A 27,210-nucleotide genomic window follows, 5' to 3' on the forward strand; every position below is an offset into this window, starting at 1 on the left:
AAGGAAAAAGTGTGGCAGAAAACGCTGCACAACGAGAAGAGGTGACCGGACCCTGAGGAAGATTGTGGATAAGGACCGATTCCAGACCTTGGGGGACCTGCGGAAGCAGTGGACTGAGTCTGGAGAAGAAACATCTAGAGCCACCGTGTACAGGAAATGGGCTACATGTGCTGCATTCCCCAGGTCAAGCCACTTTTGAACCAGAAACAGTGGCAGAAGTGCCTGACCTGGGCTACAGAGAAGCAGCACTGGACTGTTGCTCAGTGGTCCAAAGTACTTTTTTCGGATGAAAGCAAATTTTGCATGTCATTCGGAAATCAAGGCGGCAGAGTCTGGAGGAAGACTGGGGAGAAGGAAATGCCAAAATGCCTGAAGTCCAGTGTCAAGTACCCACAGTCAGTGATGGTCTGGGGTGCCATGTTAGCTGCTGGTGTTGGTCCACTGTGTTTTATCAAGGGCAGGGTCAATGCAGCTAGCTATCAGGAGATTTTGGAGCACTTCATGCTTCCATCTGCTGAAAAGCTTTATGGAGATGAAGATTTCATTTTTCAGCACGACCTGGCACCTGCTCACAGTGCCAAAACCACTGGTAAATGGTTTACTGACCATGGTATTACTGTGCTCAATTGGCCTGCCAACTCTCCTGACCTGAACTCCATAGAGAATCTGTGGGATGTTGTGAAGAGAAAGTTGAGAGACGCAAGACCCAACACTCTGGATGAGCTCAAGGCCGCTATCGAAGCATCCTGGGTTTCAATAACACCTCAGCAGTGCCACAGGCTGATTGCCTCCATGCCACGCCGCATTGAAGCAGTCATTTCTGCAAAAGGATTCCCGACCAAGTATTGAGTGCATAACTGAACATAATTATTTGAAGGTTGACTTTTTTTGTATTAAAAACACTTTTTTATTGGTCGGATGAAATATGCTAATTTTTTGAGATAGGAATTTTGGTTTTTCATGAGCTGTATGCCAAAATCATCAATATTAAAACAATAAAAGGCTTGCACTACTTCAGTTGTGTGTAATGAATCTAAAATATATGAAAGTCTAATGTTTATCAGTACATTAGAGAAAATAATGAACTTTATCACAATATGCTAATTTTTTGAGAAGGACCTGTATATTGGACTATTTCAGCATTATAGGCACTTTATTGACGTATTGCACGGAATTGTATATTTCATTGCATTATTTTTACTTGAACAGCAGCTGCATCATTCATCCACATATTTACACGTAGCACGGGTTTTAAATTGTTGTTTTAGTTTACTGACAGACACAGCTTCAATTCTTCAGACCATTGGAATGTCCCAAAGTAGTGTCAACATGATGAGCGGGAAAAAACATAGCAAAACACAGAATTCCCAATAAAGCTAAACGTAGCCAACCAGGTAACAGGAGCTCACCACCAGAAAAAAATTTTCACCCTCAAGAAGCGGAAGCCTCTGCAACTTCAGCCTGCAAAACTTTGCAGCCAAAGGACGCATCCAAAGATGCAAGTATATCCATTATAAAAACTTTGTGAATGTGTGTACAGACAATCAAGTAGCCGCCTTGCACACCTGAACCACTGACGCCTGATGACAGAAGGCCCAGGAGGCACTAAGCGCCCTCGTAGAATGCATTTTAACAGGGACAGGAGGAATCTGACCCTTAATGGAGTAGGCCTGCACCGCCGTCTGCCTGATTCACTTAGAAATGGTCGCAGCAGATGCAGCCTGCCGTTTACGAGGTCTGTCCGCAACAAACAAAGAATCGTATTTCCTAATTGGTTCAGTCACTGCCAGGTAAACCCAGAACGCCCGTACCACATCTAAAGAATGTAAAGCAATTTCCTTGGGATGTTTAGGCTAAGGACATAGGGACAGTAGCACAATGTCTTCATTCAAGTGAAACCCCGAGACAACCTTAGGAAGGAACGCCTGACCATGTCGTACCACCACTTAGTCCCTATGAATCACCAAGGTGACCGACAGGACAATGCAGCCAACTCCGACACGTGACGTGCGGAATAGCCACTAAGAAAGCCACCTTCTGCGACAGAGTGAACAGAGGAACTTCCTGAATATTTTCAAAGGGAGGCCTTTGAAGCACCGACTGAACCAAATTGAGATCCCACGGAGGTACCAGGGATTGCACCGGAGGAGCCAGAGAGCAAAAAGTGTGAACCAAAGACTTCGCCTCCAACAGCCTTTGGAAAAAAATGTCCAAGGCGGAAATCTGGCCCTTGATGGTGCCCACGGCCATACGTTGATCTACACCCAATTTTAGAAACTCCAACAGGGAAGACACAGGAAAGGAGCGGGGAGAAACCCCCCCCAGACTAACACCAAGTAATATATGCCTTCCAAACTCTATGATGAAACCTTCCTGGAAGTAGATTTCCTATCCTTCAACAGCGTAGGAATCACTGACTCCAACAGCCCTCTATCTTTCAGCACCTGGTTTTCAATAGACATGCTGCTAAAGCAGGCGACCGTAAAGCAGGATGGAAGATTGGTCCCTGAGATAGAAGATCTTCCCTGAGAGGAAGTTTCAAAGGGACATCTGCTACTGCTACCAGCCTTACCAGGTTCTGCATAGCAATCTCGACAGAAGTTGTATTGGAGGAAAGGCGTAAATCAGACGATACTGACCCCAAGGGGCCACCAACGGCCAGAGGATCCCGCGACCTTGATATTAATTTATGCACCTTCCTGTTTAGATGGGAGGCCAGCAGGTCCACATCGGGGGTCTCCCACCGAGGACACAGTTGATGAAATACCTCCGGGTGAAGAGACCATAATCCCAGATCCAACATCTGCCGAGTGAGATAGTCCTCTTACCAATTCTCCACCCCCGGAATGTGCACAGCAGAGGGGGCCAGAACATATCGTTCATTCCCACTCTTTGTGCCCCCTTGATTAGTTGACATATGCCACCGCCGTTGCATTGTCCGACTGTATCCACACAGGGTGCCCCTGCAGACGATCTGTCCACAGTCTGATCGCCCCAAATTTCCAGGATGTTGATTGGCAACCTGGACTCCCGAGTCCAGACACCTTGGGCTGAACATACTCCCAAGACTCCTCGCTATCCGGACAGACTGGCATCCGTGGTGATCACAGTCCAATACAGGGGGAAGAAAGAATTTTCCCAGACGAAGGGCTGGGGAGCCGAACCTACCATAGTAGAGACTCCCTTGAACTCCGACTCAACAGAATCAGACTGTCCAATGACAGCGGATCCTTGTTCCATTTGATCAGAATCTCCATTTGCAAAGGTCTGGTGTGGAACTGTGCAAACAGAACTGCCTCGAAGGTGGAGACCATCAGACCCAGCACTTGCATGCAAGTCCTAAGAGATGATCCAGGGTTGGACAACAGGAGCCGAACAGCCTCCTGTAGCTTCAACAGTTTTGTTTGAGGAAAACACCCAGGCTGACGGTGAGTCCAGTGTCAGACCCAAGTAGTCCAGCCTTGTGGACGGAGACAAAGCAGATTTCTGAAAATTCAGTGTCCACCCCAACTCCAGCAGAGTTCGCACAGTAACCTCCAAGTTGGCTTCTAGAGCAGAGGAAGACTCTGGACGCAGAAGCAGATTGCCCAGGTAAACCAGTACCAGGATCCCCTTCTGCCATAACAAGGCCAGAACTGGATCCAAAACCTTTGTGAACACACAAGGAGCTGAGGCGAGACCAAAGGGCAACACCACGATTGAAAGTGCTCCTCCCCCATGCCAAAACAAAGAAAACGCTGATGCCCGACATGTATTGGAATATGAAGGTATGCGTCCTTGAGATCTATAGAAGCCAGCACATCTCCTTGATGAAGGAAAGCTACTTCCTTCCATTTGAAATTTCCGAACCCGCACAAAGTGGTTCGGAGCCTTGAGATCCAAGATTGTACTAACCTTGCTTTCTTTCCTGGGAACAGATTTGAATAAAAACTCTGGAATTGGCACAATAACTCCTTGTGCTAACAGGTCCTGCACTGCTCCGTAAAGGCCCTGTAGCCGCTCTGGAGACAGGCGCAAGTTGGAAGGAAAGAACCTTGCCGGAGGCAAGGACCAAAACTTGATCTTGTAACCAAACCAAATCAGATCGTGGACCCATTTGTCCTGAATGAGCAAGGTCTACAGATCCAGAACGAAGCAAAGACGTACCCCCTACCCCAGGCGCAAGTGAGGGTGCCCCTTCAGGCTAGGGAAGGCATGTCTATGGAACCAGAAGCGCCTGCTTTGAACTTACCATTCCAAGGTCCCTTGGAGCCACCCGCAAAGCTACTGGTGGATCCTGAGCCCTTTTCCTGCGAGCCAGCCGGACGAAAGGGCCACTTGTGAGCTGAAAAGAAGGGACCCCGCTTACGGCGAGGTTCCTTGCCCTTAGCAGCCTGTGGAAGCAAGGTACTCTTGCGACCCGCAAGGCCCTTAATGATCTCTTCCATAGAGGCACCGAATAAATGGTCACCTACAAAGGGAAGATCAGTCAGTAACTTTTTAGAAGCCTGGTCAGCTGACCAGTACATTGACCAGAAGGATCACCGCCATCACAGAAACCCTGCCGTCCGGGGGGGGGGGGGGGGGGGGGCACATCCAGGGATGCATCACAAATTTACTGTGACCCTTGGATCAACTGATCCGCCAGCTCAGAAGGATGTTGACTCCCGTCCAGATCCTGGAGCGAAATCTTAGCCCATTCCGTTAAGGTTTTGTCCAAAGGGTCCTTAAAAGACGGGGAATCTTCAACCGGAAAAAGTGTGGTCTTATTCAGCCTGGAAACATGAGAGTCCACCGACAGTGGAGCCGTTCGTTTCTTCAGAAGAGACTCCTCAAAGGGATATCTTCTAGCAAAACGCTTCGGTAGTCCAACCATGCTTTTAGGGGAACCCCACTGACTAGTGACAATCTCGTCAAAATAGGCAGGAAAGGTAAAAACCTTATTCACCTTGGAAGATCTACAATCAGGGCCTCCACCAGTGTTTTTTCATGCGGGGCTGCAGAGGACGATGACTCATCCTCACTATTTGAGCACTCAGCGTGCGTGGACGCAGACCCAATGGGCTGACCCTCGTCCGCGGCAGCAAAATCCACCTCAGAATCTGAGGCAGAGGAAAATACAGGTGAAGGTGGGGGGCGCTTCTTGCCAGGCCATATCTACTTTGGCTACTAGTGACTGCAGGGCTGCCATCATGGCTGCCAGGGCAGACTGAGACCCAGAGGGTCCCGCAGCTTCCAGGAGTGGATCGGGTGGAGAAACAAGCTCCCCAGGCTCCATGACCATAAAGGGTTAAGCGAAACTGTGCTGCTTAGCAAAGAAAAAATAAATAAATAAATAAAAATAGGCCCCTCTCCCCTGTGGCACTTCGAGAAGCAGCGCACCTGCGGCACTGTATACAGCAAGGAAGGATAGTGTACCCCCAGAGACTCACCACCCGAGCTGGAAAGCGCCAAAACGATCTGCTACACTGCTGGAAAGAGGCCTCCACAGCCTCAGCACTGTATCAGACTACAGGAAAATGGCCGCCAATGCAATTCTATAGGGAAAACAAAAACATGGCCACTGAACTACAGAAACATGACCGAGAATCACAGAGACCACGGAAAAATGCCGGTATCACATGGCGCTGCATGGGACCCTGGACCCCGCCCCCCTGCAGCACCCAGGTACAAACACCCCTAACAGGGACCGACAGCGGCATCACCCACCGCTCCACCAGCCCAGCACCATGTAGCCCCCCCTACCCAATTTCACCCATGCCCCCAAACAGGGGCTGGGGGGGGATTGAGAGACAGTGGACAGATGAAGGCATCCAAATAAAGGGGGGAACCCCGCACGGAAGAGGGGAAAGCACAAGGGGAGGACGGACACAGGGGGGGCCCCTACCATTCCCTGGGGGGTGGCCTGCGACCACCCTAACAATTCCGCAGGAAAGGAGGGGAGACACTACTCAACATACCACGGCCACCAGGCAGGCACCACTCCCAGCAGTCCACCGCACCATCTTGGAATGGGGGTGCTGCGGCCTGAGGTACACTGCAACTCTGGTCGCAACTACGGTCGTGACCAGGGCTATGCGACCTCGCGAGGTGTTCACTCGCCGGTCAGCCGCCCTCCAGTGGGGCTATGTCGCGCACAACTTAGCGCGGAGCTAGTAGTTGGGTCACGCTCGCAGGCCAGACTGGGAAGACCGTAAGGATCTAGAATATCCAGTGCGTCGCCCAATCAGGCTGTTGACTGTAGTTCTCACAGGAATAAAAATAAGAAAAAGTTAAAAATTCCATTTAAATAGGAAAAAATGCCAGGACCGCAGATCCTAGCAGAGAGCCAGCTCCTTACTCCTGAACTAGGCAGAATGGTCTGTAGAATTGAAGCTGTGTGTGAGTAAACGAAAGACTTTTTTTTTTAATCCTGAACTTCTCTTAACCCCAACAGTTGCTGATCCCAGCTGCAAGCTGAAGATGGCTATTTCACAGTTACTGCAATGCGGTTAGAGGGGCAAATATGGTAGCTAATCAATGTAAGGTCTATGTACAGCCAGACTATGACCTACCACAGACAGGATGTTGTCTAAGTTCTTGCGTCAATGGACTTTTGTTTAAGTCAGACAGGTTTTTCATTCCTTTACAGAGTCTATGCAAGTCAACAGGCAGTAAACTGCAGGTCAAATACACCAGTCAATAAATTCTAGATTTCTAGATCCCAAAAGCATCTCAAACTGAGGTCAAATTGTAGCCAATCGAAAGAAGCCCAAGGCCCATTGACACTGTCCCTAAAGCCTGGTACTCGCCATTTTTTTTTTCCCGCTCAACTGAACAAAAAAAGACTGCCAGCTCCAGTTGAGCCACTGTACTAACAATCAGACCTTAGTACAGCGATCTATTCCACTGAGTTGTTGTGTTCTTACAGGGGGTGGGTGGCCACGCCCCCCCACCAGAACCCTCTGGCTGAGAGCGCTGACTGGGATCCAGTTAGCGGCTGGTCTTCCAGCATGGATGTCCAACAGAAGCAGGCCAAGCTTACACTTGGGACGAAAGTCGGTCGGATTTTTTTTTTTTTTTTTTATGAACCGGTCAATGTCAGCTGGCATTCAGTTAAGCTCAGTGTGTACGGGGCTTAAGAGTAACAAACAGCGGGGCCATTTTTAGCTGTTCAGAACAGTCAGGGTAAACTGCATTGACATTTTTTATTTGATCACACTATGAAATCTGTTTAACGAAAGTGCTTTTAAGAGTCAGCCCCACTGACAAACTATACAGGACAACCCCCATTCAATTACAAACACCTACCAGACTTTGTTTACCATATACTTCTGCTAAAAAAGGGTTTGATCCTTTTTTAGAGCTCTACTGAATTCTATGGGTATTTATGAAGACAGGTGATTTATATACACTTTTTTCCTCTTGAATAGAAAATTCAATGAATAGTACTTACCTCATCTTTGCATATAAGATATATGTGGTACTTGTAATGGTGGAGTGCATGATAAAGTGAATACAGCTGAGATTTTTCTTGCTCTATGGGGAACTCCTGGTAAAAAAAAATAAAAGACAAAACATGCCATGACAGAAGTCACTAAAACTAAAACTAGAAACTATATCTAAGAAAAAGTTAGGTGTCGATGATTTCAGCTGACATCTGAGAGATTTATAAAAGTGTCAACAAGTAATTCTAACGTTCAAGGTTAGCTTCAACAAAACACTAGCTTAGCATAGTGTAAGAGTCAAAGGGGTTGTAAAGCCAGTGATCACAATCATTGCTGGCCTCTCTGGTAGGATAAAATGTACTATTACTGTGTATGTCCTCTTTTAAAATTTTTCTAAATACCTTATTTCTCCCCACTGATCAGTGGTCACGTGACCACCCGTTGGTCTCTTTCCTGAATGTATGCACTACAAAGGGAGGGGCCAAGATCTCCCTCTGATTTCTGCCCGGCAGTCACATGATCGCTGATCAGCAAGGAGAAATAAGGTATTTAGAAGAAATGTAAAAAATTACACTGTATAGTACATTTTATCCTAGCAGGGGGGCTGGCAGTGAATACTACTGTTTGGAACGGTGCTAGGAGGGGCGGCTCACACACAGGAGCCAACAGTGAGAGGGGAAGGCGGGGAGAGAGGAGTGCTGGGAAAGACGGAGGCACGTAAGCTGACCATGGTGTCAGGGCTCAGCAGCCATGATTATCGTGGTCAAGACACACAGGGGGACACAGGAACTGGCAGGATCAGCCATGTTATTTACAGTTTAGAAATCGAAAAATAACTGCACAAGCACTATGCAGTTTATCAGGCTTTAAAAAGAACAGAATAATATTTTGGGGGGAGGGGGCAGTAACAAACGCTTTAAAAAATTGGATTTTTGTCTTACTGTAAAATCCTTTTCTCTGATGTTCATTGACAGACACAGCTCCAGAATCTTGACCATTGGGTTACGCTGACCCCTACAGGAGTAGGACACTAGGCAGGAAAAAGCTTCACGTGCCTATGGGGCAGTCCCAGGGGGTATACTCCCACTTCCTGCTATAGGAATTCAGTTTTGTTGCAAGCAGTGTCAGGCTCCTTTCACACGGTCCTCTTCGTCGGTGGACTCGGTGCTGCTCAGCGGGGGATTGATACACTGATCCCCACTGATCTGTGTGCGGAGAGGGAGGTGTCAGAGCCCCGCTGCTCTCTATGAGGAATCGGATGAGAGTGGACCGCCTGTCCGCTCTCATCCGATCTGATCCCCTGGACGAATGGAAAATAGGGTTTCCATCCGTCCGGATTTCACGGACAGGATCGGATGCCGCTGCCCCATAGGGATGCATAGAGGAGCCGATCAGATCCACCTAAAAAACTGAAAGGCGGATCGGATCATTCGTGTGAATGAACCATCAGAAGAAAAAATAACAACTCAATAGAGGGGTGGGTGTTGTGTCCGTCAATGAACATCAGAGAAAATTTTACGGTATGACAAAAATCAAATTTTCTTTCGTTCATTGGCGGACACAGCTCCAGAATCTTCTTGACCATTGGGACATTCCAAAGCAGTGTCAAACATGAGGGATGGCAAAAAAACACAGCAGAAAAAAATCCCAAAGGCTAAACCTAGCCAACCAGGCAGCATGGACCTCGACCAGAACAACCGCAGTTCACCTGAAAAGAACAGCCTGCAAAACCTTGCGCCCAAAAGCAGCATCCTCAGATGCCAACATATCGATTTTGTAAAATTTTTTTGATCGTGTGCACAGACGACCAAGTGGCTGCCTTGCAAACCTGCATCACTGACGCCCCATGGCGGAAGGCCCAGGAGGCACTAAACGCCCACGTGGAATGTGCCTTAAGAGGGAAAGGAGGAACCTGACCCTTGACTGAATAGGCCTGCGCTGCAGTCTGTCTGACCCATCTGGAAATTGTAGCGGCAGACGCAGCCAACCCCTTGGGAGGTCCATCCGTAAGGACAAATAGGGAGTCTGATTTTCTAAATGACTCAGTAGCCGCCAGGTACACCCTAATTGCCCGAACCACAGCAGAGAATGTAAGGCAATCTCCTAAGGATGCCTAGGTTAGGACACAGGAAAAGCAACACAATGTCTTCAGTTAGATGGAAACCAGAGACAACCTTAGGCAGGAACGACTGACCAAGGTGAAGCACCACTTGATCTCTGTGAACCAACAAAGTAATTGCCACCTAGAAGGCTACCTTCTGGGACAATATAAGCAGGGGCAAATATAAGCAAATATTTTCAAAAGACGGTTTCTGAAGAACCGACAGTTCCAAATTGAGATCCCACGGAGGCAACGGAGAACACACAGGTGGAGCCAAGCTGCAAACCCCCTGAATAAAAGGTGTGAACCAAGGAAATCAAAGGCCATTGAAAGAAAAATCGCCAAGGAGGAAACCTGGCCCTTGATGGTACCCAAGGCCAGGAGCTGTTCTACACCTCTTTGGAGGAATGCCAAAATTTGAGCCACCAAAAAGGAATGGGGAGAAACCCCCAGGACTCACACCACACAATGTACCACTTCCAGGCGCGATGGTAAATATTCCTAGAGATAGATTTTATAACCTTTACCCGCGTGGGAATCACCGAGTCAGACAACCCCCTATCCTACAGCACCTGGCTTTCAACTGCCAAACTGTTAAAGGCAGCGACTGTAAAGCAGGATGGAAGATCGGCCCTTGGGCCAACAGGTCTTCTCTGAGAGGGAGTCGCCAAGGGACACTGGCAACCAGCTGAACTAGATTCGTGTACCAAGACCAGAGAGGCCAGTCTGGGGTCACTAGGATGACCGGAATTCCTCCTGTCGAGATCCTTCACAGTAGTCTTGGCAGAAGTTTCAGAGGGGGAAAGGCGTATATCAGACAATACTGACCCGAAGGAGCCACCAGTGCGTCTGTGGCTTAGGCTAGAGGATCCCGAGATCTTGCCAAGAATGACTGCACTTTCCTGTTGAGGTGAGAGGCCAACAGGTCCACCTCGGGAGTTCCCCACTAAAGACACAGCTGAATTAACACCTCTGGGATGAAGTGACTATTCTCATTGGTCCAAAGCCTGTCGACTGAGGGAATCCACCTGCAAATTTTCCACCCCTGGAATATGCACAGCAGAGAGCTGGAACAAAAACGTTGGGCCCATCTTAGAATGCCGGCTACTTCCCGACCTGCTAGAACACCTTTTTATGCCCCCTTGGTTATTGACATATGCCACGGCCGTGGCACTGTCCGATTTAATCCGTACTGGACACCCCTGAAGACAAACCGTCCAATGGGCCAGAAAAAGTCTGATCGTCCAAAGTTCCAGTACATTGATCAGTAGTCTGAACTCCTCCAGTGTCCAAACCCCCTGAGGACATCCCGTGCCCAAGACGCTTCCAACCAGACAGGCTGGCATCCATGGTGACCACCACCCAGTACAGGAGAAGGAACGATTTTCCCAGTCGAAGAGCCGGAGAGCGAAGCCACCAGATCAGGGACCCCCTCGTATTGCGGCTCAGCAGTTTTAGATTGTCTAGAGACTGTGGATTCTTGTCCCACTGGCAAGAATCTCTCTCTGCAGAGGTCTCGTGTGGAACTGTGCAAATGGAACCACCTCAAAAAAGGCAGACACCATTAGGTCCAGCACCCACACTGCACTTGCATGCAAGTCCTGAGAGACGACTGACTGCTGGGCAACAGAAGTCGAATGACATTCTACAGCTTCTGGAACTTGTTCAGCGGAAGAAACTCTGGCTGCTGAGTCCAGAGTCAGACCCAGATAGTCAAACCTGGTGGACGGAACCAGAACAGACTTCTGGAAATTCAATAATCCAAATAATAACCCTCGCTAAAACACATTTAATACAAAACTTACCATTAGTTTACCGGTAACGACTTTTCTAAAGAGCCTTCCAGGACGGCCCAAACATGAGAGATGATAGGCTCCTCCTACCGGAAACACAATCAATTAAACATAGTTAAAAGGCCCCACCCTTTCCTCCATCCTCAGTTGTAAAAAAGTATCTTCCACAACCAGATTCCTTGAGGGAAGTGTTTAACATTCAGTCCACAGGTACTTACCCCTTTTTTAACTTGTTTGCACCCTTTTAATAGGGCGGGTAGGCCGGCCGTCCTGGAAGGCTCTTTAGAAAAGTCGTTACCGGTAAACTAACGGTAAGTTTTCTCCAATCGCCTTCCAGGACGGCCCAAACATGAGAGGATACTAGATTACCCCTGGCCTACCTTAGGGTGGGACAACTGCCTGCAAGACCTTGCGTCCGAAGGTTAGGTCCTGTTGAGACAGAACTTCTATCCTGTAGTGTTTCAGTGAAGGTGTCGTGGCTGGACCAAGTGGCTGCTTTGCGGATCGACTCCCAGGATGCTCCTGCTTTCTCAGCCCAGGATGTTGCTAGGGCTCTTGTAGAATGTGCATTAATTTTTACAGGAGCTGGGACACCTGATGCCTCATAAGCGCTGGTAATTGCCTGCCTGATCCATCTAGATATTGAAGGCTTAGAGGCCTGCAACCCTTTCCTGGGTCCAGAGTGGAGGACTAAAAGGTGGTTTGATCTTCTGAAACTCCTTGTCCTGTCTAGATGAGAAGAGCTCTTCTAACATCAATACAGTGGAACCTTTCTTCCTTGCTGTTTTTAGGATTATCACAAAAAGAAGGTAAGTTAATTTCCTGTGTTGTGTGGAAAGGAGATGCCACCTTCGGTAAATAGAGCGGATCTGGTTTTAGAACTATCCTGTCCGGACATACCGTCATAAAAGGCTCTTTGATAGAGAGGGCCTGGAGATCCCCTACTCTTCTTGCTGAGGTGATGGCCAGTAAAAATGTCAACTTAAGAGACAACATTTGGAGGGGAATTTCCCCCAAAGGTTCGAAGGGAGGCCTAGATAACGCCTCTAGGACCCTTGTCAAGTCCCAAGGTGGGAACCTGTCTTTTAACAAAGGAGTAACTCTTTGTCTGGCTAACAAAAATCTCTTTATTAGTGGCTCTCTCGCCAGACGGGTGTCAAGGAACACTGAGAGGGCCCCAATTTGTACCCTAAGGGTGTTAATGGCCACACCCTTATCCACCCCATCCTGTATTAACTCTAGAATTAGAGGGGTAGAGGGGGAAACAAAACCCTTTTGCTTACCCCAGGTACAAAACATCTTCCATATCTTAGTGTAGATTTTTTTGGTAATAGGCTTCCTGCTCAGCAGGAGAGTATCTACAACTCTCTGTGAGCAACCGTTTGAAATTAAGAGCTGGCTTTCAGTAGCCAAGCTGTCAACTGAAAAAATTCCGGGTTTGGGCAGAAAACCGGACCCTGAGATAACAGCTTTTGAGAAATCGGCAGGTGCCACGGGGGAACTAGTGCCCTGGTCTTTAGAGTGGCAAACCAAGGCCTCCTTGGCCACCAAGGGGCGATTAGAATCAGCCGAAGATCCTCTGAGTGGTTCAGTTTCTGAAGAACCCTTGGGAACATCAGGGGGGGGGGGGGGCATAAGCCAAACTGAAGCGCCAAGGTTGGGCCAGTGCATCCAGGCCCATCATCCCCCTGGTGCTGGTAAGGGAGAAGAACTTTTCCACTTTCTTGTTCTGCTCTGTGGCAAACAAATCTACTTCTGGTGTTCCGAACCTCTGGGTTATCTTTTGGAAAATTTTTGGATCTAACTCCCGTTCCCCCTCCTGAATAAGATGACAACTGAGGAAGTCTGCTTGCAGGTTGTTTACCCCCTTGATGTGGACCGCTACTAGGGAGATAACTCTTTCCTCGGCCCAGCCTAGGATTGAGGTAGCTAGATCCAAGAGGGGTCTGGATCTGGTCCCTCCTAGTCTGTTCAGGTATACTACCGTAGTAGTATTGTCTGAGAGTATTAGAACCTCCTTGTTGAGGATGTTCTCTCTGAAGGCTTTCAAGGCCTCTCCCACAGCTTTCAACTCCCTGAAATTTGAGGAGGCTTGCATTGTTGCCAACTCCCAGACTCCCTGTGCTTGGGCTCCTTCCATGTGAGCCCCCCAACCCTGGGTACTGGCGTCCGGGGTGATTTCTACAGGGTCCCATTGTCCCCAGGGCCTGCCTTTGTCCAAGTTGGTCTGCACTTTCCACCATTTCAGGGATTCCCTGACCTGAGGGGTGAGGATGACCTGTTCGTCCAAGGACTCCGTTTTCCTGTCCCAGGATGATAGATGGAAAAACAGAAGTTCCCTTGCGTGTAGCTGTGCCCAAACCAAAGCTGGTATACTGGCTGACATGAACCCCAAAACTCTCAGAACTTCTCTTCTGGAGCAGGATGGGGAGTCCTCTAACGCCTGGATCGCGGAGACTATTTTTTCCCTTTTCTCTTGGGTTAGAAATAGTTTCTGGGCCTTTGAGTCCACCAGGAACCCAAGAAAGTTCCGTAGTTGGGATGGTATCAGGGCTGACTTATTCAGATTGATGAGCCATCCTAAGCTCTCCAAGACCTCTATTACCCGATGGGTATCTAGATCTACCTGGATCTCGGATCTCCCGAAAATCAGTAGGTCGTCCAAGTAGGGAATCAGAGCAATCCCTAACATATGTAGGTGTGCTACTGCCTCTGCAAGGACTTTCGTAAATATCCTTGGACTGGCGGCTAGACCAAAGGGCAGTGCCCTGAACTGCCAATGAGTCGTTATCCCCTCGTTCTCTATGGCAAACCTTAAAGAGGTTGTAAACTCGTATAAATTTTTTTTTTTCTTTCTTACACCCTGCAAAAGAAAGACATAATGAGCTAGTATGCATCGCATATTAGCTCATTATGCAATACTTACCTCAGAACGAGCCCCCGCCGTGCCGCTCACTCACCTCTATGACGGGCGACATGTCTAGTCGCCCGTCTTCCGGGATCGCGGCATCCGGCCATCTGATTGGCCGGAGCCGCGGTGACGTCACTCCCGCGCACGCGCGCGGGAGCCGGCAGTCACGGCACAGGGCTCTGAAGGAACGGCACGATCGGCCGTTCCTTCAGAGCGCATGCGCCAGTGACGTCACTGGCGACATGTAAGGTAAATATCTCCTAAACGGTACATGTTTAGGAGATATTTACAGTACCTATAGGTAAGCCTTATCATAGGCTTGCCTATAGGTACAAGTTGTAGAGGAGGGTTTACTTCCTCTTTAAGAACTTTTGATGTTTTGGGTGGATGGGAACGTGCAGATAAGAGTCTCTGAGATCTAAAGTGGCCATGAAGACATCCTTTAGTAAGTTCTTTCATACAGAATAGATTGTTTCCATTGAAAATTTTTTGTACGTCAGGAACCTGTTGAGTTTCTTTAAATTTATGATTAGGCGGAATTTGCCTGATGGTTTTGGGACCACGAACACGTGGGAATAGAACCCCTGAAGATGTTGATCTTCTGGTACAGGAGTTATTACCAGTTGCTCTGCAAGTTCTTGGATTCCCTGAAGCAGAGCCTGTTTGACTTGGTTTCTTGGGGACCTGGGTTAAGGTAATTGTGGTGGGTGGAATTGCGGTGAATTGAAGGCGGTACCCTTCTTGAATTAGCTTGTAAATATATGGGGAAACAAATTTCTCTCCATTGAGTGAGAAATTGGCTCAGCCTGCCTCCCACCTTGACGCTGGCGTCACTTGTTGTCTCTTGAGCCTGCGGTGGAGGGAAAGAGCAGATTATTCCTTTGTTTTCCCTTCCTGAATCCCCATCTCTTGTTGGGTTTCCTTTTTCGTCTATTTTGACTTTGTTCCTGGGGGGCCTCGAAAAAATTTCCTGGGAATATCCTTCCTTTTTACTGGAAATTTCTTCCCCCTTTCCGAGGACCTGGCTAGGACCTCATCCAACCCAGAACCAAATAATATGACGATATGATGATAATGATGATAATGATCCCTCAAAAAGGCAAAGAGCAGAGTTTTGTCTTTGAGGTGAGGTCTCCCTCCCACTCCTTCAGCCAAATGGCTCTTCTGGCTGAGTTTAAGAGGGCACCTGTCTTGGCTGCAGCTACTACAGCTGCATCCGCCAGGTAAGCTACTGCCTTCCCAATTAGGGACAGTGAGTCCTGCAAGTCCTGAGTCTTATCCTGGGGTAAATTTTTATTTAGCCTGTCCAACCAACAGTAGGTATTTCTTGCTACACAGGAGGCAGCCAAGGCCGGAGCCATGGTAGAGGCATTGGACTCCCAGGCTTTCCTCAGGAGGGACTCTGCTTTCCTGTTCATGACGTCCTTAATACTGCCTGTATCGGCAAAGGAGAGGTCAGATTTCTTGGTCACTTGAGCCAAGGGCGCATCTAATTTGGGACTTTTGATCAGCTGATCTATATCCTCCTCTTTGAAGGGGAATCTCCGTTTCCATGACACTGGCCTCTTAAATTTAGTTTCTGGGCGCTGCCATTGTTGAAGAACCAACCCTTTGAGGGATTGGTGGATGGGAAAAACTCTAGGAGTCTTACCTAGACCCTTATAGAGTCTGTCCTGGGCTGATGTCCCTTTTTGCACATCGGGTATTTCTTCAGAGGCATATACTGCTTGAAGGAGTCCCTGCATGCTATCCAGCCCAAACAGATTCCTGGATGGTTCTGTTTCCTCTATTTCTTCTGAGTCCCTATCTCCTTCTCCCTCTGAATTGGATAAGGAGACAGAGCGGTCTATGTCCTCTTCCTCCTGACTATTCCTTTGCAATCCTGAAGGCAGACTTTGAGAAAGAGACTGGCTAGCTTGTCCTGGCTTAACCGAAAGACTCTCCTGTGAGGAGATACCTTCCCCTGCAGGAGAGGATGAGGTTCCTGAGCTCCCTAGGGAGGATTTTACAGTCTGGATATTTGACATTTCTTCTTGGACTGTTTTTAGAAAGTCCTTCATTAAGGCTGAAGACTCTCTCCCTGCTAGCTTGTAAATGCACTTGTAGCAAAAAGGCTTTGTATGGGAACTAGGGAGTTTGTCTGCACAATTACCGCACTTTTTAGAGGCAACGGATCCTAACCCTACAGGTGCAACAGTAGAGGTTTCGTGAACACCGCTCTGGGACTCTGGAAGACCGGATACAACATCAATTAGTATCACTCTTCCATTTTTTGAAAAGGGTAAGAGGCCCCTAGGACACTTAAACAGTCCTACTATGGGCAGGGAGAGGGAACATCAAGCATTGCAGGAAAGCAAAAGACATCAGCAGACTTTTCTTTGTGGAGAAAGTTAGATGCATTGCAGCACTTACCCGGGTCCGACCTGGGTTTGGCTGTTGTTGCTTGGCCCATCGCTTCTTCCTTCCCCGGTGGGTGAGTAGAAGGCTTCATCTCCCTGGCAGCTGTCCGAGCTCCTGTGGCCTGGGAGTCTGCACTACCGCGTGGAAGCGGTTCCGGCGTCTCCTCCACCTTCTTCCGCATTGTGCAGGAACTGACGTCACCGGATGTTGTCGGGTTCTTCCGCTCCGAGCGTGAGGCTTGAGGCGCTCGCGTCTGACGTCACTTCCAGCGGGAAATTCGAATCCGATCCGTGGAGGAGAGCTGCTGGCGCCGGGAACAAACGGTGAAAGACACCTAGAGGGTCACCACCGATGGAAGAGGCGACCTGTGAGAAACCCGGGAGGGGTGGCAGGTAGAGCTCTACTCTGTGGCTTCGCTGAACCTGGCTCACAGGGTGACCATAGGACTATCAAAAAGTCTGCAGGTCAGTAAAAAATAACAAATGTTTCGTAGGAAGAAACACAATCTAAACTGAGGATGAAGGGAAGGGTGGGGCCTTTTAACTAGGTTTAATTGATTGTGTTTCCGGTAGGAGGAGCCTATAATCTCATGTTTGGGCCGTCCTGGAAGGCGATTGGAGAAAAAATGTATTCAATTTGCAGCTGCTGTTCAAATAAACACAAAATAGATGGAAAGTGATAGTAACAGCACTTGCCCTCACAATCTGATATAGAATGCAATAACAATTGTAAATTGATTATTTAATAAAACGTTCATGAGCAAGAAAGAATATCCAACTGAACTCCTGCCGAGTCCGCACAGTAATGTGCAGGTTGTCCTTTAGAGCAGTCTGAGACACTGCTCGCAGAAGATGATCATCCAGGTACCCCAGTACCGCAAACGCCCGCTGTCGCAAAAATGCTAACACTGGGGCTAACACTTTCCTGAATACTGGACGAGCTGAGGCGAGACCAAAAGAGACAAATTGATGATGTTCCTCGCCCACAGCAAAGCGTAGGAATCGCTGATGTCCGACATATACAGTCTCTCACAAAAGTGAGTACACCTCACATTTTTGTAAATATTTTATTATATATTTTTATGTGACAACGCTGAAGAAATTACACTTTGCTATAATGTAAAGTAGTGAGTGTACAACTTGTATAACAGTGTCAATTTGCGGTCACCTCAAAATAACTCAACACAGCCATTTATGTCTAAACCGCTGGCAACAAAAGTGAGTACACCCCTAATTCAAAATTGGGCCCAAAGTGTCAATATTTTTGTGTGGCCAAGATTATTTTCCAGCACTGTCTTAACCCTCTTGGGAATGGAATTCACCAGAGCTTCACAGGTTGCCACTGGAGTCCTCTTCCACTCCTCCATGATGGCATGGCATGGCATGAGCTGGTGAATGTTAGAGACCTTGCGCTCCTCCACCTTCTGTTTGAGGATGCCCCACAGATGTGCAATAGGGTTTAAGTGTGGAGACATGCTTGGCCAGTCCATCACCTTTACTCTCAGCTTCTTTAGCAAAGGAGTGGTAGCTTTGGAAGTGTGTTTGGGGTTGTGCTCATGTTGGAATACTGCCCTGCAGCCCAGTCTCCGAAGGGAGGGGATCATGCTCTGCTTGAGTAGGTCACAGTACATGTTGGCATTCATGGTTCCCTCAATGAATTGTAATTCCCCAGTCCCGGCAGCACTCTTGCAGCCCCAGACCATAACACTCCCACCACCATGCTTGACTGTAGGCAAGACACACTTGTCTTTGTACTCCCCACCTGGTTGCCGCCACACACGCTTGACACCATCCGAACCAAATAAGTTTATCTTGGTGTTAGACCATAGGATATGGTTCCAGTAATCCATGTCCTTAGTCTGCATGTCTTCAGCAAGCTGTTTGTGGGCTTTCTTGTGCATTATCTTTAGAAGAGGCTTCCTTCTGGGGCAACAGCCATGCAGACCAATTTGATGCAGTGTGCGGTGTATGGTCTGAGCACTGACAGACGGACCCCCTGCCCCTTCAACCTCTGCAGCAAGGCTGGCAGCACTCATATGTCTATTTCTTTAAGACAACCTCTGGATTTGACGCTAAGCACGTTCAGTCAACTTCTTTGGTCAACCATGACAAGGCCTGTTCTGAGTGGAACCTGTCCTGTTAAACCACTGTATGGTCTTGGCCACTTTGCTACAGCTCAGTTTCAGGGTCTTGGCAATCTTCTTATAGCCTAGGCCATCTTTATGTAGAGCAACAAATCTTTTTCAGATCCTCAGAGATATCTTTACTATGAGGTGCCATGTTGAACTTCTAGTGACCAGTATGAGAGAGTGATAGCGATAACACCAAATTTTACACACCTGCTCCCCATTCACACCTGAGACCTTGTAACACTAACGAGTCAAATGACATGGGAGAGGGAAAATGGCTAACTGGGCCCAATTTGGACATTTTCACTTAGGGGTGTACTCACTTTTGTTGCCAGTGGTTTAGACATTAATGGCTGAGTGTTGAGTTATTTTGAGGGGACAGCAAATTTACGCTGTTATACAAGCTGTGCACTCACTACTTTACATTGTAGCAAAGTGTAATTTCTTCAGTGTTGTCACATGAAAAGAAAATATTTACAAAAATGTGAGGGTTGTACTCACTTTTGTGAGATACTATACAGTGTGAAGAACAAGTATTTGACACACTGCCGATTTTGCAGGTTTTCCTACTTAAAAAGCATGCAGAGGTCTGTAATTTTTATCATAGGTGCTCTTCAACTGTGAGACTGAATCTAAAACAAAAATCCAGAAAATCACATTGTATAATTTTTAAGTAATTAATTTGCATTTTATTGCATGACAAGTATTTGATTCATCAGAAAAGCAGAACTTAATATTTGGTACAGAAACCTTTGTTTGCAATTACAGAGATCATACTTTTCCTATAGTTCTTGACCAGGTTTGCACACACTGCAGCAGGGATTTTGGCCCACTCCTCCATACAGCGCTTCTCCAGATCCTTCAGGTTTTGGGGCTGTCGCTGGGCAATATGGACTTTCAGCTCCCTCCAAGGATATTCTATTGGGTTCAGGTCTGGAGACTGGCTAGGCCACTCCAGGACCTTGAGATGCTTCTTACGGAGCCACTCCTTAGTGACCCTGGCTGTGTGTTTTGGGTCGTTATGCTGGAAGACCCAGCCGCTATCTATCTTCAATGCACTTACTGAGGGAAGGAGGTTGTTGGCCAAGATCTCACGATACATGGCCCCATCCACCCTTTCCCCACAATATGGTGCAGTCGTCCTGTCCCCTTTGCAGAAAAGCATGGCCAAAAAATGATGTTTCCACCTCCATGCTTCATGGTTGGGATGGTTGGTGTTCTTGGGGTTGTACTCATCCTTCTCATACAATGATTTTTTGGATTTTTGTTTTAGATTCTGTCTCTCAGTTGAAGAGTACCTTGCTTTGCAAGTAGGAAGACCTGCAAAATCGGCAGTGTATCAAACACTTGTTCTCCCCACTGTTATATTGATAGAGGCCCGAAGATCCCCTTGATGAAGGGATGCCACTACTGTACGAATGTACTCCATTTGGAACTTCTGTACCCGCACAAAGTTCAGGGCTTTGAGATCCAAGATTGAATGAACTTTGCCTTCCTTCCTGGGAACGGTGAACAGGTTTGAATAAAAAACCCGAAAATGTTCAGAGTTTGGAACCGGTACAATCACCCTTTGTAGTAGCAAATTTTGTTACTTTCCCGAAGAGACCACGCAGGCAGTCTAGGGACAAACGCAGGTTGGAAGGAAAAAACCTCTCTGGAGGAGAAGACAGAAATTTCGATCTTGTAGCCCAGGTCACTAACCCTCAGGGTAGCGAAGGACCCTGTTATAACCATCAGTGTGCGCCTGGAGAAAACCAGCCAGCAGCAGCCCCAAATAAAGCCCCCTTTTAGAGCACATGGCAAATGCCAGCTCACAACCTCCAGGGAGGGGGTGGGGGCTAAGGGGGGTGCCGAAGACCCACTGTGACCCGAGATGGGCTGGGGAGAAGTAGGGGAACCTGGGGTCCCACCATCCCAGGGAGGGGCCTACGTCCACCCCAAAACCCTGAAGGGGTAGAGGGAGGCCAACTACTTACCATACCGTGGAACCGGGAGGGTCCTGCTCTGGACAGATCACCTCCCCACCGGAATTGGGGTGCTGTCGGCCAGGAGGAACGCTGTGACTTAGGCCGCGACCAGGTAGTATGCGTACTCGCGAGACTTTTAATTCGGAGCCTAGCCCCCGTCCAGTGGGGCTATGTTGCGGCCAATATACTGTGGAGCTTAGGCCTGCCTGCTCGCAGGCCGGACTGGGGAGACCTTAAGTATCTAGAATATTCAGTACGTCGCTCAGCCCAGCAGTTGATTGTAGTTCTCACAGGAACAGAAAATAATAGGTAAAAAAATCTATTTAAAAATGAAAAAATGCTAGGATCAGAGATCCCAGCAAGGAACTAGTTCCTTACTCCCGACGAGGCAGAAAAAAAAAACTGAAATGCCTATAAAAAATGCCTATAGCAGGAAGCAGGCGTATACCCCCTGGGACTGCCCCATAGGCGTGGTAAAGCTTTTTCCTGCCTAGTGTACTACTCCCGTAGGGGGCAGCATAACCCAATGGTCAAGAAGATTCCACAGCGGTGTCAGTCAATGAACGAAAGAGAAATATAGGTTTAATAAAAAAAAAAAAAAAAAAAACACTACATTTCCCTAATATAGTGAGGAGACAAATCTGGCCAAAAGTATGTGGGCACCTCTCCAAATAATTGAGTTCAGATGTTTCAGTTAAGAGAACGGTTACAGCACACAATTAGACAAGTGTGTACTTCCAAACTTTTGGCCATGGTTTGGGGCCATGGTTTTGTGCCCCCGTGGACAGAACAAATTCTAAAAAGACATGGGGGTTGATTTACTAAAACTGGAGAGTGCAAAATCTGGTGCAGCTCTGCGTAAAAACCAATTAACCTCCAGGTTTTATTGTCAGAGCTTAATTGAACAAGCTGAAGTTAGAAACGGATTGGCTACCATGCACAGCTGCACCACATTTAGCACTCTCCAGTAGTAGTAAATCAATCTCACGGTTTGAGCAGTTTGGTGTGGAGGAACTGAGGTGGCCAACGCAAAGCCCTGACTCGTCTCTAGTGAAAACCTTTGGGGTTAACTTGTTTTTTGAGCCAGATTTTCTCGTTCAACATCAGTACCTGATCTTACAAATGCTCTTTTGGTTAAATAGGCATAACATTTCACAAATACAATCCAAAATGTTGTGGAAAAGCTTCCTAGAAAAGGAGGTAATACCTGCAAAGGGGAGTTATATTACTACCAACGATTATGGAATGGGTTGCCAAGCAAGCGCATGTAGGCAAAATTGTCAGGTGTTGGCAAAGTTTGGCCATATTGTGTAGGTCACACTGGTTAGGGAGGGCAAAAATGTACCAACAACACTCCACAGAATTGCCTTCTTAAAACAAACACATGGGCCGCCACTGCTAAACTCCTGAAAATGAGATGTTTGAGAGATGCTTGGCTTTCTCTGGCTTTGGTACTTCCTCAGTCATTCATGTTAAAAAAAATAAATAGAAATATGTAGTTAGTCGGTGCTTCTAATTTCCATACTTGTTAAACAAGTTAGGGAAGCCTACATTGATTTGAATGTCAGGGAACTAGCATCTTTAGAACACGCAGAAAAAGATTAATAAGAAAAAAATAAAACACACATTGCAAAGTAAAATTTAAAAAAAATATTGGGACTTTAAAGAATAACTAAAGGCAAAACTTTTTTTTTTTTTTTTTAAGTCTAGTTGGCTAGAATGGAAAGGGATTAAAAGACCTATTAGGTATTAATTGCTGCCTGAGCCCCCAATAGGGACATTCACTCTCTATTTTCCTTATTTATGCTCATCATTGAAACTAAAGGAAAACTCCACACTAAGCCCCCGTTCACACTCAGGCGACCTGTGAGGCGACCTGGTCGCCTCACAGGTCGCCTCCCATAGGGAAGCTGCGGACCCGTTCTAATAGGAGCGACACAAGTCGCTCCGACTTAGAAAAAGGGTCCGGGGCTTCTTCGGGGCTACCAGGAGGCGACCGCCATAGACTTCAATGTTATGAAGTCCGTGGCGGCCGCTCCGAGGTCGCGGCACGCTGCTCGCACCGCGATCTCGGAGGTCGCCCGGGAAGTAGCGTCGCGTGTATGTGAACCGGCGCTTAAGGTTGTCCCCAGAAAAGAAATAGAGGGGAAATCTTCCATCTTCCTATTTTCACACGTTCCATGCATATGGGCAGCAAAGTGGTGTAGTGGTTAGCACTTTCGCTTAGCAGTAAAAGAGTTGCTGGTTCGAATCCCAACCACGACACTACCTACCTGCCTGGAGTTCACATGTTCTCCCTGTGCCTGCGTGAGTTTCCTCCGGGTACTCCGGTTTCCCACACTCCAAAGACATGCTGGTAGGTTAATTGGCTCCTGTCTAAATTGGCCCTAGTACCGTATTTTCCAGCATTTAAGACAACTGGGCGTATAAGACGACCCCCCTACTTTTCAAGTTAAAACATAGGTTCACTCCCTCCATTTCACAAGCAGTCTTCAGACTATGGTCATCTCTGGGTCTAACTAAAGTCTCTTCGTTGTACGAGAACACTACCAACCAATTCAAGCCATTTCAAATTCTGAGCCAGGAATTCTGTCTCCCTTCTACTCATTTTTTTTATTTACAAATCACCTCTTTTCTGCGGACCTGCTGTGGACATCGGATAAATCCTTTTCAGTCCTCTTTTGTCGATGTAGTGCTTCATCGAAAAGACTACTCCATTTCTACCTTATATACACATCTAGTTTGTCATTCCTTATGCAAGATTCAATGGACATTATTCCAAAAATGGTCTCACATTCTGGGAGATGAAATGTTACCAGAAAAGCATATCAAGAGTTATAAAAGTGTACATGCCAATATCACTTTAGAAAGCTGGCGCGAAACCCACTTTAGAATAATGCATCAGGCCTATTTTCCTTTTCGACATCAGCCGATTGACCCCACCCAATCACAATGCCCATTGTGCAAATTTATGTGCCCCACACTTTTACATTGACTCTGGGACTGTCCCCACATCAGCAATTTTTGGGATAGAGTCGTCCTGGACTATATCCATCTTATTTCCGGTATGTGCTTACCCAAGGCCCCGATACTTGTCTTTTCAGTTGTATACCCTCCCCCATTTCTGGGACGGGCCCCACCATCACCTCTCACAATGGACTCGCCTTTGTCTCTTGGCAGCACGTAGGACCATCATGGCCAACTGGATTAACTCCATCCCTCTAAACCTTTTACAGGTTCAACGATCTTTGATATCTTTATGCCAATTGGAGAGACTTGATGCTATGCTGTCTAGTCTTCGCTCTACCCGCAGATTTTTTATTAGATGGAGATCATTTCTGGAGCACACATTTTCAGGAGAGACCCTGGCGGACATGATACATCCTTTCAGATTTACTGAATGGTATCTTGCTAGAGACACAGCCAACTCCCTTGGTAACTTGAAGGCTGCTCCCCCAATCGGCTCAGACTAAATTCTGCTGCGTCTAATTTTTTTTTTTCTCTCCTCTTCTTGTTTTTTTCCTTCCTTATCCTATTCCATTCTTCTATTTTCCCAGATTTTTCTAATTTAATTTATATTTTGCTTATTGTTGAACTACTATACATTACCTCGGGGTGCTCCCCCCTGGTACTTGTTTGCACTAATACTGTTTTTTGTATTTCTATATTTTTGGTCTGGATATTGTATGTAAAATAAAAGGAAAAAAAAAAATAGAAAAAAAAAAAAAAATACATAGGTTTTGGGCTATACTCGCCGTATAAGGCTACCCCCCCCCCCCTTCCGAAGCAAAAGCAAGGCAACACCATAAAGCATATGCGCCGAACATAAAAATCGCAAACGGTAATTAAGCAAGTGTAATCTATGAAAGCGCTGGCTGTCTGTGCCCTATTCATCCGCAAGGTACCGTAAATATATGCTCTTATAAATCTCCAAGGTACTGTAAGTATTACCGGTAGATGTGTAATCTCACAAGGCGCTGGCTGTGTGGGAATCCTGTACCGGTATACCGTATGTACCATAGCTTCAGCTACATACAGTATACTGTGCTAAACCAATCACATTGAGTGATGTATTCTATTATTGAATGCAAAGCCTGCTCGGATGGGCGGAGTCAGAGTAACATAATCCCAACTCGCTGACTCCGCCAAATCGAGTAGGCTTTGCATTCAATAATAGAATACATCGCTCACCGTGATTAGCTCAGCACGGTATACTACATAGCCGAAGCTACGGTACAGTATCCCGGTACAGGATTCCAGCACAGCCAGCGCCTTGAGAATTTTATACTTTCTTACAATACTTTGGAGATTTATAAGGGAATACATTTGCGGTACTTACAATACCTTGCTGATGAATAGGGCACAGACAGCCGGGGCTTTCATAGATTACACTTACTTTTGGGATTTTTAAACTCGGCGTATAAGATGGGATTCTCAGGAGTTGCCTTTAGGCAACCAAGCATGACCACGGGTGCAATTTAAACCCAAAGCAAATCCACACACACATTAAAAAAATAAAATAAAAAAAAATAAAAAATTACCTGTGACTGCTTTGGAGTTTTTATTGGCCGCATAGTCTTCTTATTGTACCACTTGCCATACACTTTTATTTTACACACAGATGTCACTCCCGATTTTCCTTTTATATCACGATTAATGGTAGTTACATCTGGGTAGTTTTCCAGGGCATTCTATGAAGAGAAGGGGAGAAAATCCCCAAAAAACTATGTTAATTTACGCCACATTATAATGTAGTTTCCCAAATTAGGCCAAAAAACTCCCTGAACAGATTAAATTTACCAATACATTTAAATAAAAAAACAACGTATAAGCTTTAAAATTAAACAAAAGAAACAACAGCACAACCCCAGAGTGTGGCATTGAGATAAAATACATGACAATTTATTAAAAAATAGAAATGCACTCACAAAAAGGTACACATGTGTAGGGCATGGCATAAGGGTGACTTGGAAGCCAGGAAAGTTTGAGGGGCAGCCAGAGAACCATCAGCCTTGGCCACCGGCTGGGGATGAAGCATGCTGAAAATGGAGGAAGCCGGTGTCACTGCAACTGCAATCGGTGTTCAACCCAGGACTGGAATTCCCCAACGTCACTGTAGACACATGCGTTGTAGATACGGGATACGCTTCGAAGCCAGTTGGCATCTTCATCAGCCTGTCTATCCTCCATCTTCAGCATGCTTCATCCCCAGCCAGTGGCCAAGGCTGGTGGTTCTCTGGCTGCCCCTCAGACTTTTCTGGCTTCAAAGTCATCTTTATGCCACGTCCTATGCATTCTTTGCGGATGACACCAATCTTTGCAGTGGAATAACTTCCTTACAGGATGTTTCCAACTTACAAGCTGACCTCAATGTACCGTTTCATTGTTGGGCAACTATGTGGCAAAATGGGATTTTTTACTTACCGTAAAATACATTTCTCCGAGTCCGTCGGACGTAGCCGCTGCTTTAAATCATAGATGGATGGGTAATAAGCCCCTCCCACTAGGAGTGACCAAGTAGAGCCAAAGGCTTTGACACGCCCAGGAGAGCGTGGTCCCTGGGTTATTACCCCTGGCCTCACCGTTGCATCTTCAGTTTAGTTGCAAGCAGTGAATACTATCTAAAAAACACAACTCTTCAGAGAAAAGAGGGGTGGGAGCTACGTCTGTCGGTGAGAGCGTCACATTTGACGAAACGTACGTCGGTCGCGGCGTGCTGACGTCACCATCTCGTGTCTGAGGACAGGCGGAGGAGCCGACCGGCCGGCGGCTCGTTCAAACCCACGCTCTCAACGTTTTGTTTGCAAGTTGCTTTCTTTAGATTTTTTAATAAATCGTTGGTTTTACACTATCGAGCGCTTTGCTTTTTCCATGTTACCCTCTTGGATCACTTTGGAGCAATTTGTTCAGCCATTCGGACTTATCGTGAAGACACCTGTATGAGATTAACCATTGGCTCATTCACTATCAGTGTCTGGTAAGCGGCGGTGATATCGGTGATAGTCCTTACCTTTATCTTGGTGGTTATTCAGGTCAATCTCTTTCTGAATGCATGCTGTACATCTGTCATCTGGTAAGCAGATTGCATCTAAGGGTGTTGTCATTTCCTTTCACTTTATCACTACATATTTGGCAAGCTTTGGTGGTGGCATGCACTTCGGGTGATGTTATTGTGTAATGATACAAACAGTATTAGTCTATGGAAGCCTTTCTCTTTACATGTATTTGACACATCACTGAGGCATCTTACAAGTTGGAGTCACTTTGAGGTTGCTGGATTGGAACCATTTTTGTCATTTGGGCGAATCTTTTACCTGCATTCGGTAAGGAGATTGTACACCTGGTGGCCTATATCTCACATTGGATTAGATCCTGGATCTATCTTTTGAATATTTGGACAATTTGGACACTATACATGGTTTACACCACTTAGTTTATGGTTAACACCATCACTTCTGATTTTTTGTTGAATATTTTTCGTTATAATATTTTTCAATTTAGCGC

At 46.8% G+C, this 27,210-nt stretch overlaps 1 protein-coding gene across 2 annotated transcripts in view; it reads right to left on the reverse strand.

Annotated features, from left to right (window-relative positions):
• Positions 1-27,210, reverse strand: part of QSER1 (glutamine and serine rich 1) — a 154,971-nt gene that overhangs the window by 9,198 nt on the left and 118,563 nt on the right. For both annotated transcript variants that reach the window (XM_082270010.1, XM_082270009.1), the window contains exons 11-12: positions 25,248-25,397; positions 7,415-7,510 (exon numbers count right to left, since the gene is read on the reverse strand). In XM_082270010.1, the coding sequence (XP_082126136.1) occupies positions 7,415-7,510; positions 25,248-25,397 (246 nt within the window). The remainder of the gene's footprint in view (positions 1-7,414; positions 7,511-25,247; positions 25,398-27,210) is intronic.

The sequence above is a fragment of the Pelophylax lessonae genome, assembly GCF_965119305.1.
Source record: "Pelophylax lessonae genome assembly, chromosome: 10".
Taxonomy (NCBI): domain Eukaryota; kingdom Metazoa; phylum Chordata; class Amphibia; order Anura; family Ranidae; genus Pelophylax; species Pelophylax lessonae.